The sequence below is a fragment of the Oryx dammah genome, unplaced genomic scaffold (genome assembly GCF_014754425.2).
Source record: "Oryx dammah isolate SB20612 unplaced genomic scaffold, SCBI_Odam_1.1 HiC_scaffold_29, whole genome shotgun sequence".
In the NCBI taxonomy this organism is placed as follows: domain Eukaryota; kingdom Metazoa; phylum Chordata; class Mammalia; order Artiodactyla; family Bovidae; genus Oryx; species Oryx dammah.
The window spans coordinates 50,713,000-50,726,073 of NW_024070213.1; the positions used below are offsets into that span (position 1 = coordinate 50,713,000).

At 41.8% G+C, this 13,074-nt stretch overlaps 1 protein-coding gene across 4 annotated transcripts; it reads left to right on the forward strand.

Moving 5' to 3' along the window:
* The first annotated feature begins 38 nt into the window (after positions 1-38).
* Positions 39-12,621, forward strand: CUNH12orf73 (chromosome unknown C12orf73 homolog). Of its 4 annotated transcripts, none has more exons than XM_040234843.1 (3): positions 39-124; positions 6,621-6,738; positions 12,484-12,621. In XM_040234843.1, exons 2-3 carry the CDS (start codon positions 6,631-6,633, stop codon positions 12,589-12,591), a joined length of 216 nt encoding a protein of 71 aa, XP_040090777.1. In that variant the 5' UTR covers positions 39-124; positions 6,621-6,630; the 3' UTR covers positions 12,592-12,621. The 4 variants fall into 4 exon arrangements, with proteins under 4 accessions (XP_040090777.1, XP_040090778.1, XP_040090775.1 ...); XM_040234844.1 differs by having other exon boundaries at positions 48-120; XM_040234841.1 differs by lacking the exon at positions 39-124 and adding an exon at positions 6,129-6,275.
* Positions 12,622-13,074: the final 453 nt, after the last annotated feature.

The following is a 13,074-nucleotide window of genomic DNA, read 5'->3' on the forward strand; positions in this document are numbered from 1 at the left end:
GTGGAGGATAAAAAGGCTGGGACGGGAAACACTCGGCTGATGTAAGCTTTTGTCCTGCTGACTGTTCGATGATGGCCGGGTAGGGCGGTGCTTGCGAGTTGGTGAAGTCCTCGGCGCTGTGTAGGTGCGGATTTTATGCTTGTTAGAGCTATCCGGGCCTTTCCACCCAACATTTTATTATGATTAAAAACAGTGCTTTGCATTAATTACCAAGTAATTACTGTGATGTAAGAGAAAGAAGAGATTTTACAGTCAGAAAACTTGGGACTCCTGGGCACTGTACCATATTGGGCCTCAATATGTGAAATGACGGTGATTGTAAAAGGGTTTCGTAAAATGTGAAACTTTACATAAGCTGTTCTCTGCTTTACTTTTAATGTATAGAAATATAAAAGTTCGAAGTCTATGAGAGTAGATGGCATTCAAGTATGACTTCCTCCTTTCAGCCTTCTGGGCTAACCCTTCATTCCTTGATGACTTTGCCCCTCATGTTTGTTTCATTAGTTCTCAAGTTATCACTGGTTTTTGTATAAGGACTTTATTAACTTTTCATGAAAATAGGCTTTGCTGTTTTTCTAGTTTGCATGATGGGAGACGTGGCTGCTCTATTAGCTTTCCATAGGTTATGCTGTCGTACTAGATGAGTCCAAAATCTCAGTGGTTTACAGCAGGTTTTTTGTCACTCATTGATTAATATACGAGCCGGGAAATGGTGGAAGCTCTACTGTTTCTGTCTTCATTCTAGGATTCAGAAAAGGGCTTTCATGAGTAAATACAGAAATATTGATTTGTATTATGAATTGCTTAAGTGAAACTTCGAACATTTTTAAACCCTTCAGAACTTACATGAATATTCTGCTTATTGGTAGCTATCACTCAGAACCTGAGTTATGGGCCGTATTCAGTGACTATCTGTTGAGTGACTGAAGTAGCAACAGCCCATCCTCTTTTTCTCTCTGGGTTTGCTAACTGCTCTGGAAAAGGTTTAAAGCAACATCTCTTAAGGTATTCTTGTATTTTTTTTGGCTGCCACAGCATGTGGAATCTTATCTCCCCCATGGGGATGGACCCTATACCCCCTGCAGTGGGAATTCGAGTCCTAACCTGTAAACCACCAGGAAGTTCCGCATCCTGAATATATTTTTAAATGCCTGAATTAGGTGAGAATATTGTGAAAATTAAGTAGAAGTGCAGGTTTTTAATGGGAAGCTCAAGAAGTAGGAATTTATCATCTTGGATAGGAGATCATCTCTGATGCTGGCAGGCAGGGCTAGCTTTATGGGTGTGTGATCTGTGTGGTTGAATTTATTGTTGTCTAGCTGCTAAGTTGTGTCCCACTCTTTTATGACCCCATGGACTGTAGCCGGCCAGGCTCCTCTATCCACGAGATTTTCCAGGCAAGAACACTAGAGTGGGTTGCCATTTCCTTCTCCAGGAGATCTTCCTGAGCCAGGGATTGAACCCATTAGCGTTAGCAGGTGGATTCTTTACCACTGAGCCACTAGGGAGGCCAGAGTAGTTCAATAGGGCCCCATAATTGAGTTAACTGTTCCGCTACTGCCATCTTGAAATTATTCATTTAACAGGGGCCTGCATTTTTACTTGGAACTGAGGTTTACAAATTATTAGTTGATCCCGTTGACAGGTGTTAAAGAGGAAGATTAAATGTGCCACTGTCGCTGTGGAATAGGGTGGGTCTTGGAGGGTGAGTGGGTACTAAAGACAGCAGTTATATTGATAACAGTGGTAATGATGATGGTAGAACTTAACAGCAGCATACATTTACTGACTGTACTGTGCACTGCTTTAAGTGCTTTGTGTGTATTAATCCTTATAATTCTCAGGAGGAAACTCTTGAACAGATGTCACTGAAGAATCTAAGCTACTCTATTTTGTTAACAGAAAAACTCCATTTAGTAAGGTTCCGGGAAAAGAGCCTTTGGAAATCCCCTGACCTCACCCCACCTGACTTAACGCTCAGGAACTTGTGGTCTACCTAGACAATAGGGACCAATCAAGAACCAACACACAACCCTTCGAAAGAAAGTGACCAATCAGACGTCTCCCTACCTAGAAATTCTTTTTTTTCATGAACACTCCCTATATAAGCAATGTAATCCAAAACCCAGGGCTCCTCCCGATAGCCGCAGCGTCGGTATCAGTGGGAGCCCCAGCTCGGGCTTGGTAATAAAAACTCTCTTGCTTTTGCATCGGATATCGGCTCCCTGGTGGTCATTGGGAGATTTCGCAACTTGGGCATAACAGTCACAGCTCAAATTTGAAGGCTATCAGACTGGAGAACAGGAAGATCCAACGCTCCAGTTCAAATCTGAAGGCCATCTGCTTGAGAATTCCTTCTGTTCAAGCCATCAACTGATTGAATAAGGCCCACTCACATTATTGAGAGAAATCTGCTTTGTTAAAGTTGTAGGATAAAAGATCAATATAGGACAATCAGTTGTACTCCATATACTACCAACAAATCATCAGAAAAACACCATTCACAATAATACCAAAAAATATGAAATACTTAGGGATAAATCTGGTAAAAACTTTTCCCCCAAATTACAAAAATATTGCTAAGTTAAGTAAGACCTAAATAAGTGGAGAGATACATTGTGTTCATAGATCAGAAGACAATATTGTCAAAATGATTACAGATTCAATATTATGACAATCAAAATTGTTACAGCCTTTATTGTAGAAATTGACCAGATGATTCTAAGTCATACAGAAACTCAAAGATCTAGAATAACCAAAACGTTCTTTATAAAGAAAGAACTGTATAATATCACTTATGTGTGTAATCTAAAAAAAAATAGAACAAAATAGTGAATATAGCAAAAAGAAAAAACTGGAGGACTACACTACCTGGTTCTTATTATAAGGCAACAGTAATCAAGATAGTGTGGTATCACAATAGATAAAAGTATATCAATGGAAAATATCCAGAAAGACACATACATAGACAATTAATCAGCAGATTTTCCACAAAGGTACAAAGGCAATTCAGTGGAGAAAGCATTAGCATCTTTTCAACAAATGGTGCTAGAACAATTGGATAGCCATATGCATACAGGCTTCCCAGGTGGCTCAGTAGTGAAGAATCTGCCTGCCGTGCACGAGACTGGTTTCAATCCTGGGTCAGGAAGATCCCCTGGAGGAGGGCATGGCAACCCACTCCAGTATTCTTGCCTAGAAAATCTCACAGAGGAGCCTGGTGGGCTACAGTCCATGGGGTCGCAAAGAGTTGGACAGGACTTGAGTGACTAAGCACACACATGCAAACAGAACAAAACTTGGGCCCACACCTCACACCAGACAAAATGTTTTGCTCAAAACGGATCATAGACCTAACTGAAAATCCTAAATCTATACAACTTCTAGGAGAAAATACAAGAGAAAATCTATGACCTTGGGTTGAATTTCTTAGATATAACAGCAAAACATGACCCATTAAAGAGAAAAATGGAAATGGGACTTCATTAAAATTAAAAACTTCTGCTTTTCAAAAGGTTATTAAGAAAAGTCAAAATATAGACTGGGAAAAAGTATTTGTAGATCAGATCCATCTTATAACTCCAACACTGTAAATACACTATTAGTTTATAATACTATAATATTTTGGCCACTTGATGCAAAGAACTGACTCAATGGAAAAGACCCTGATGCTGGGAAAGATTGAAGGCAGGAGGAGAAGGGGACGACAGAGAATAAGATGGTTGGATGGCATCACCGACTGGATGGACATCAATTTGAGCAAGCTCTGGGAGTTGATGTTGGACAGGGAAGCCTGGCGTGCTGCAGTCCATGGGGTTTCAGAGTCAGACAGGACTGAGCAACTGAACTGAAGTGATCCATAATGTATAAAGAATATTCAAAACTCATAATTTAAAAAACCCAGTTTTAAAATGTGCAAAAGACTTGAACTTATACTTCCCCAAATGGTTCTCAACATGATTATTCATGAGATATCATTACCCACCTATTAGAATATCTAAAATTTGAAAAGAGTGCTACATTGTGTTGAAGAGTATGTGGAGAAACTAGAACTCTCATACATTGTTGATGGGAATGTACAATCATATAACTACTTTGGAAAACAGTTTGGCAATTTCTTAAAAAGTTAAGCTACAGACCCACATTGGCTGCAGCCATTCTATACCTAGGAATGTATGCAAAAAGCAGAAGCATATATTCATAGATCTGTACACGTTTTTCTGGCACTCTTCACTGTTCAGAGCAGTTTTTATTAATATTAGCCCCAAACTGGAAACAACCCACATGTCCACCAAAGGTGAATGGATAAGCCAATCATCGTATAAACATACTCAGCAATACAAGAGAGTCAGCTGATACATGCAACAGTGTGGATGAATCTCAAAATAATTGTGCTGCATGCATGAAATAAGCCAGACCAAAAATAGTACATTCTGTATGACTCCATTTCTTTAACATTCTGGAAAGTGCAAACAAATCTATAGTGACAGAAAATAAGATCAATTGTTTCCTAGGAAATGAGGCTGTGTGGGCAGAATTAGAGGTGCAAAGAAACTTTTAAAGCTGATGGATGTGTTCATCATAATCTTGATCCTAGTAATGGTTTCACAGGTGTACAAATATGTCAGATCTCATCGAAATTGTATACTTTAAATATATGCAGTTTACGGAATGTCAAATATACCACCATAAACTTGTTTTTAAAAATGTGACTGTATCACGATACATATTATACATAGAAGGTTAATTCTTTGGATTGTCTTTCATTAACCTTTTGCTTAATGAAACAAAACACAATCTTTTGTTTTACTTGACATTTACTTGATTTATAATGCTGTGTTAGTTTCAGGTGTACTACAAACTGATTCAGATAAACTCAAATATATATAAGAATATATATTCTTTTTCAGAATCTTTCCCATTATAGGTTATTACAAGATACTGAATATAGTTCCCTGGGGTATACAGTAGGTCCCTGTTGTTTATCTATTTTATGTATAGTAGTGTCTGTTAATCCCAAACTCCCAATTTATCCGTCCTTCCCACCCCTTTTCCCTTTTGGTAACTATAAGTTTGTTTACTTTGTCCGCAAAACACAATCTTAAAAATACATAGGCTAAATGTTGATTTCATTCTTCCATTTTTCCAGTGGCACCACGGCACAATGTCATAGCTGTAAACTATGTGTAGGGTACGGGAGTTAGAGAAGGTAAGGTTCCGAAAAAGAACGAGAGGGGCACTTTACAGGAACAGATCACCTTTAATGAGGTGAGATTAGTGAGCTGCTGCACTAACCCAGTCCCATGGACGGAGGAGCCTGGTAGGCTGCAGTCCATGGGGTCCCTAAGAGTCGGACACGACTGAGCCACTTCACTTTCACCTTTCACTTTCATGCACTGGAGAAGGAAATGGCAACCCACTCCAGTGTTCTTGCCTGGAGAATCCCAGAGACGGGGGAGCCTGGTGGGCTGCCGTCTTTGGGGTCGCACAGAGTCGGACACGACTGAAGTGACTTAGCAGCAGCAGCACTAACCCAAGAAATGAGTAAGTATACATAGTCATATATGTAGACATTTACTGTCTTAAGGGGGCCTGTTCGTCTCCAAGGTTGTTCCGGCTAGTTATCTCTTAACCGGCTGGGGCAAGGAATTCTGGAGATTAGCCAGAGGCTGGGACCGGCTGGGAGCTGGGTGTAATCAACCTTAATGTCCATTTTTTTTTTTCCCTTCCGGTGAGAGAGTTCTGTTTTGCACAGAATGGTGGGGACGACCCGGAGGGAAGTTTTAACTCCAGGCTATTTTGAGCCGTGTAACTTTCCTTCATAGGAAACAACAGAGAATGCTTTTAATTTCATTTGCTCCACAGTGGCCTCACCTAAGCACGCATGGCTCAGTACGCGATTCTCCATCCACTCGTGAAAGGTAGAAACGGAAGCAACCTCCTTTGTGCGTGGGAAAGCACACACGATGCAACAGTCCAGCCAGAGCTCAGCTCAAGACTCGACATCTGCAAGGAAAATTCAGTTATAAAGAAAATGATGAGGGCGCCCAGATCCTGGGGTCCAGAAGGGTTTTGGGGGAAAAAAAAAGGCGCACGCTCTGGCCTAAAGCCCCACTTCCGTCCGGTTACGTTCCCGCGCCGGCAGTGACACTGCTTTCCGGTCCGGCGCAGGCCTTATTCCCCGCACTTTCGGTCCGGCCCGCGGCCACCCGTCCGGCTCCTCAGTGTCCTTCCGCTGTCCTCTGACCCGCTGCCGAGCGCCCGTGCAGCAGGCGGTATAGTCTCCCCCGGGGCGCACCTGTAGGCTGGGCAGTGCGGTCTGTAGTCCCTCTCCTCCCTCGAGTTCCAGGGGCGCGGTAAACCATCTGGTGCGGAACCACCCGCTGCGGCCTTCCGCTCGCTCGGCTAGAGCCGCCTTTGAACTCCGAAGGCCGGCTGCCCATACTGCGACCCCGTGGAGGGCTGATCGTCCGCCTCTAGGGGGCGTTCGTGCGCCCAGCGCCCTCTTCATCATTGAGGTCCCAGGTGTTTTGACTCCGCCGCTGCGCTGCAGTCGGGCTCGTTTCCTCTCACGGCTTACTCAGGACCTTCTAACACGGCTGCTTTCCCTCCCCGTCCAGCTAGCCGAAGATGCCCGCTGGTGTGTCTTGGACGTCTTACCTGAAAATGTTCGCCGCCAGCCTCCTGGCCATGTGCGCCGGCGCCGAGGTGGTGCATAGGTACTACCGACCAGACCTGGTGAGTGCTGGAGAATCCTTGCCCCTCGCTCCTGGATCACTTCATTTTCACAGCGGTAAAATTCAGTTCAGTCGCTCAGTCATGTCCAGCTCTTTGCGACCCCATGGACTGCTGCACGCCAGTCTTCCCTGTCCATCACTAACTCCAGGAGCTTGCTCAAACTCATGTCCATCAAGTGGTGGTGCCATCCAACCATCTCATCCTCTGTCATCCCCTTCTCCTACCTTCAGTCTTTCCCAGCATTAGGGTCTTTTCCAGTCAGTGAGTTCTTTGCATCAGGTGGCCAGTGTATTGCAGTTTCAGCTTCAACGTCAGTCCTTCCAATGAATATTCAGGACTGATTTCCTTTAGGATTGACTGATCTCCTTGCAGTCCAAGGGACTCTCAAGAGTCTTCTCCAGCACCACAGTTCAAAAGCATCAATTCTTTGGTGCTCAGCTTTCTTTATCATCCAACTTTCACATCCATACATGGTTACTGGAAAATCATAGCTTTGACTAGACGGACCTTTCTCAGCAAAGGTATGTCTCTAGTTTTTAATATGCTGGCTAGGTTGATCATAGCTTTTTTTCCAAGGAGCAAGTGTCTTTTAATTTCATGGCTGCAGTCACCATCTGCAGTGATTTTGGAGCCCAAGAAAGTCTCTCACTGTTTCCATTGTTTCCCCATCTATTTGCCATGAAGTGATGGGACTGGATGCCATAATCTGAGTTGTTTGAATGTTGAGTTTTAAGCCAACTTTTTCACTCTCCTCTTTCACTTTTATCCAGAGGTCTTTAGTTCCTCTTTGCTTTCTGCTGTAAGGGTGGTGTCGTCAGCGTATCTGAGGTTATTGATGTTTCTCCCGGCAGTCTTGATTCCAGTTTGTGCTTCAGCCCTGCATTTCACATAATGTACTCTGCATATGAGTTAAATAAGCAGGGTGACAATATCTTGCCTTGACATATTCCTTTCCCAATTTGGAACCAGTCCATTGTTCCATGCCTGGTTCTAACTGTTGCTTCTTGACCTGCATACAGATTTTTTAGGAGGCAGGTCAGGTTGTCTGGTATTCCCGTCTCTTGAAGAATTTCCCACAGTTTGTTGTGATCCACACAGTCAAGGGTTTGGCATAGTCAATAAAACAGAAATAGATGTTTTTCTGGAACTCACTTGCTTTTTCTATGATCCAGTGGATGTTGACAATTTGATCTCTGGTTCCTCTGCCTTTTCTAAGTCCAGCTTGAATATCTGGAAGTTCTTGGTTCATGTACTGATGAAGCCTTGTTTGGAGAATTTTGAGCATTACTTTTATAGCATGTGAGATGAATGCAATTGTGCGGTAGTTTAAACACTCTTTGGCATTGCCTTTCTTTGGGATTTGAATGAAAACTGACCTTTCCCAGTCCTGTGGCCCCTGCTAAGTTTTCCAAATTTGCTGACATATTGAGTGCAGCACTTTCACAGCGTCATCTTTTAGGATTTGAAATAGCTCAGCTGGAATTCCATCACCGCCACTAGCTTTGTTTGTACTGATGCTTCCTAAGGCCCACTTGACTTCGGACTCCAGGATGTGTGGCTCTAGGTGAGTGAGCACACTATCGTGGTTATCTAAGTCATTAAGATCTTTTTTGTATAGTTCTTTTGTGTATTCTTGCCACCTCTTCTTAATATCTTCTGCTTCTGTTAGGTCCCTACCATTTCTGTCCTTTATTGTGCCCATCTTTGCATGAAATGTTCCCTTGGTATCTCTTAATTTTCTTGCAGAAATCTCTAGTCTTTCCCATTCAATTGTTTTCCTCTATTTTTTTGTGTTGATCACTTAGGAAGGCTTTCTTATCTCTCCTTGCTATTTTTGGAACTCTGCAAAAGTGATGTTGAAATTAGGATTGCATCTGCCTGGGGCCTAAAACCTTACAGTGGCATCTCGTTGCCATTAGAGCAATACATGGCCTGCTCTTAAAACAGTCTTATGCAGTTTTGAGGTTTTACTGGGTCTGTCACTTGCCTGCCACTGACCTTATCTTCTCCTCTTTCTTCTTTGTTCCCTCTGTTGCAGCCACACACACTTCCTTGCTGTTTCTCCAATTCATCAAGCCTGTCCCCACCTTAGGGTCATGCTCTTTTTTTTCTCCGAATGCTCCCCCCCCCCCCCCCCCGCCAGATTTTGTTTTGGTTTACTTCTTCAGAACTTTAAAGTCTCTGCTCAGATCTGATCTCCTCCAGTAATGAGTGTTCTTTGTATGGCCCCCCAAAAATTCCTCTTGTGCTCTTCCATCTTAGTCCTTCGTTTCGGATAGAGCACTTGTCACAATTTGCAGTAATCTTATTCATTTGTCTCTTCACTTGTTCTTTGTTTCTTCCACTAGAGTATAATTTCCAGGGTGGGGAGACTGCCTCTCTGGTTTGCTCTCCTGTCTCAATCATCTGGAAAAGATCTTAGAGTGTAGTAGATGCCCGGTAAATATTTCTTGAATGAAGGAGTGAATGTAGGCCTTCAAAGGAGGGAGGAATTTAATAACCATTCTTTGGATTAGAACTGGCAGCTGGAGATACTTCTGAGGAGTTACAGTCCTGGGGTGATGGAGGCAAGAAGTACAGTGCAAATAATTACAGGAATGTGCTTGGTGTTTTATGCTATGGATGTGAATGGGCTTCCCTGGTGGCTCAGTGATAAAGAATCCACCTGCCGTGCAGGCGACACAGGAGACCTGGGTTGGGAGGATTCCCTAGAAGGGGGCATGGCAACCTACTCCACTATTCTTACCTGGAGAATCCCATGGACAGAGGAGCCTGGTGGGCTACAGTACATAGGGTTGCAAAGAGTTGGACATGACTGAAAGCAACTTAGTACAGCACACAAAGACTAAAAGTGAAAAATCCCCCCACTGACGACCCCCTTTCTCCAGTCTACTCCCCAGTGTAACTACCATTTGTTGGTTGGTATAGTCTTCCAGACACACACACACACACAGTGTAACTACCATTTGTTGGTTGGTATAGTCTTCCAGATTTTTACACACACACACACACACACACACACACACACACACACACAGAGTTTATGGGGTGCTTTTTCCTCATATAAATAGAAACTCATATACATGTTTCTCTGTGGATTCCTTGTTTTGATTAATGACTGTATGGATAGATTTGTTTATATTAATAGCTTTTTTTTTCCTGGTCATTGAATAGTATTTCATAGTATAGATATTCCACATATTATTTACTCAATTCTCTGCGGACATTTAGTTGGTATCTAGGTTTTGTGCAAACAATGCGGCAGTAGCTCTTTCTTACCACTTTAGACTGCTTCTCTTGAATTTTAGGGAATCATCAAGGATAGGTAGTAGAGACAGGAAGGGGTAAGAACCTTCCACAGAAACGCATTTTGTTTGGTCTTTAGCTTGTGCAGGAATAGACATCAAACAGGTTTCACAAAGAGAGGAATGCCTGGGAATTGACCCCTCATTCTCCCATCTCATCAGCAAGAATGTTCAAGGATTGTTACCAGCAGCTGCCTGGACCTTGGGAGGAGGTGGCATGGGACAGGAGTCTCTAGAAGGGGCATATTGACGTGTCCCAGGCCACCTCATCCGGACTGGGTGGTGACATGGGCAGTGGGGGACCTCTGTAGGGACTTGATGACCAGGGCTGGAAGGCTGTGTGTAGGAGGCTGTTGGCTTTACTAACACTTAAGGGATTTATGTTCTTTTATCTGTGTCTGTTGGTATTGTTCCAGCAGTTATTGTCACTATTGTAACTATCACCAGCCTTTGCAGGAGTCTTTCAGCCTATACAGCTAGAAGTCGGGGTGCATTTCAGAGCAGAGGAGACCAGGAGGGCTGCCTGGGGCTTGTGCTCAGTGCTGTCTTAAGGCAGAAGCTCTAAGGCAGTTGTCCCTGAGCTCCAGGCTTTGGACCGGTACCTCCTGTCAGATCAGCAGCAGCATTCGATTAAGAAATTAGGTGCACAATAAATGTAATGTGCTTGAATCATTCCGAAATCATTCCCCACCCCCCAACTCCCCACCTGAGCTGTGGAAAAATTGTCTTCTACAGAATCAGTCCCTGGTGCCAGAAAGATTTGGGACTGCTGCCTTAAGGGCACCTTTTCCTAATTGTCCAGTCCAGGAGCAGATTCAAAGACTCAAGGCAGATGTTCTCTCTTGGAATTGAGTGTTTTCTCCTCAGGCTTCCCTTTTGCATTTCCTTCTCCCCTGGCATTACTTTTACTTGTTCTCTTTTTCTTAACTTATCATCTGTTTACTATTGGAGTCATAGTAGGTCAAAAGACAGTTTCTGGACTCATTTTAAAGCACTATTTTTTTTTTTATTGTTGTTGATCATATTTTTTTTTCATCCTGAATCATTTTAAGTAAAGTGCACTTTAGACATTTTGAATTTTATGTTTCTGAATTAAAATATTGAAAACCTTTCTCTACACCACTTACTATGATATTTTCTTTTTTTGACATCTTAATTAATTTTGTTTTGGAGTGTAGCCAATTAACAATGTGATAGTTTCAGGTGGACAGCAGAGGGACTCAGCCATACATCTACATGTATCCATTCTCCCCCAAACTCCTTTCCATATATTATTGAGCAAAGTTCCTTGTTAAAGCATTTATTTTGGCTGTCTCCAGAAATAGCCATATATACAAAAACTGCTATTTAGGACCTGTGCCAACATTGCTAACTTTTAATGCCAAAATCATATTAAAATTGGTTATGTATTTAGTATGTAAATAAGTGCTTTCTTTTAATCAAAGTTGAATTGTCACTTTAGCCAAACAGTGGAAACAATTCAAATAAATATCCATTAATTGGTGAGTGGATAAATAAATGGATACATTTATTTGTATCCATGTAAATAAATGGATACATGGTGAGTGGATAAATAAATAAAGACAATGGAGTATTTTTTGGTCCTAAAAGGAAGTATTGATATAGGTGACAATATGGATGAATCTTGGAAACATGCTAAGTGAAAAAAACTAGTCACGAAAGACTGCATGTTGTATGATACATTCATATGAAATGTACAGTACAGAAGAGGCATGCCTATAGACAGGGCAGTGGCTTGGTGATGGTGGTGGTGGTGCGAGGGTTGTGTGGAAGTGGGGATGACTACTAATGGGTTTGGGGTTTCTTTTTGGGGTGATGAAATGTTCTCTAAATTTATTGTAGTGGTGGATGTGCAACTTTGTGGCTATACCAAAGGTACTGAATATTTAAATAGGTGGTATTTAAACCATACCATACCAATATTTAAACCATACCATGGTTTGTGAATTGTTATCTTACTAAAGCTGTTACAAAGTTTTGAGAAGTCACCTTTCTTGAAGGCAGTGTTGTAATTTTTTTTGCCTACTGCTTTATGCTTTGCACATAATAGGCACTGTTTCTTAACAAATGAATTGATTCCTAATACCTGTTTTCTGACCAGGCGTGTTAGAGAAGTCAGTAAATAGTGCAGGAAAGAATTTCCCAATGTGGGAAACCTGGTTCAAGTTTGTGGCCTGTCAATTGATATTGATGCAAACTTTCTGTGAGTCCTTTAGTACTTAAGCTGTAGCCATGGTGATATCTGTAAACAGAGGACTAGAAAGTAACTTAGATCAACAGCAGGTCCTCATAATATTTATCATTGAGTGGCAGGGAGCTTTTGTTCTTTTTTACTTTTTACTTTCTTTGATGTTTTTCAGGTCACATTCACAGTGTAAAAAGCATGGCTATCTGTATATTTTGTTTTTGTATTTTATAGACAATACCTGAAATTCCACCCAAACCTGGAGAACTTAAAACAGAGCTTTTGGGACTGAAAGAACGACAACAGGAACATCAAAATTCAACTCTGCCAAGAACTCTGTGAATGAGAATTAAATATATTTTTAGAATTTAATGAGTGAAATTGTTTGTGTTTAAGCACCTAATACAAACTGCAGGAGAAGTGCTCAGTAGATGTTAACTGATTTAGTTATGGTTTGACCAGGTAATCTTGAAAACTGCCAGTTTATATCATCAGCTTTTGTAGTTTGATTGATAGATACTCAGAGTGTAGTTGCAGTCTCTTGCCCTTATAATTTTGGCTTATTTCTCTGAATAAGTTTGACTATAATGGCAAATGCAGATTATAAATTAACTATAATAAAAGTTTGACCACTTCCAATTTGCCTTGATTCATAGACCTGACATTCCAGGTTCCTATGCAATATTGCTCTTTACAGCATTGGACCTTGCTTCTATCACCAGTCACATCCACAACTGGGTATTGTTTTTGCTTTGGCTCCATCCCTTCATTCTTTCTGGGGTTATTTCTCCACCGATCTCCAGTAGCATATTGGGCACCTACAGA

What these genes read in the sequence shown, in the direction of transcription:
- CUNH12orf73 (XM_040234843.1), top strand. Translation starts at nt 6,631, where the DNA reads ATGCCCGCTGGTGTGTCTTGGACGTCTTACCTGAAAATGTTCGCCGCC. An exon ending in GGTACTACCGACCAGACCTG is followed by an intron (nt 6,739 to 12,483) that starts GTGAGTGCTGGA and finishes TGTATTTTATAG; the next exon opens with ACAATACCTGAAATTCCACC.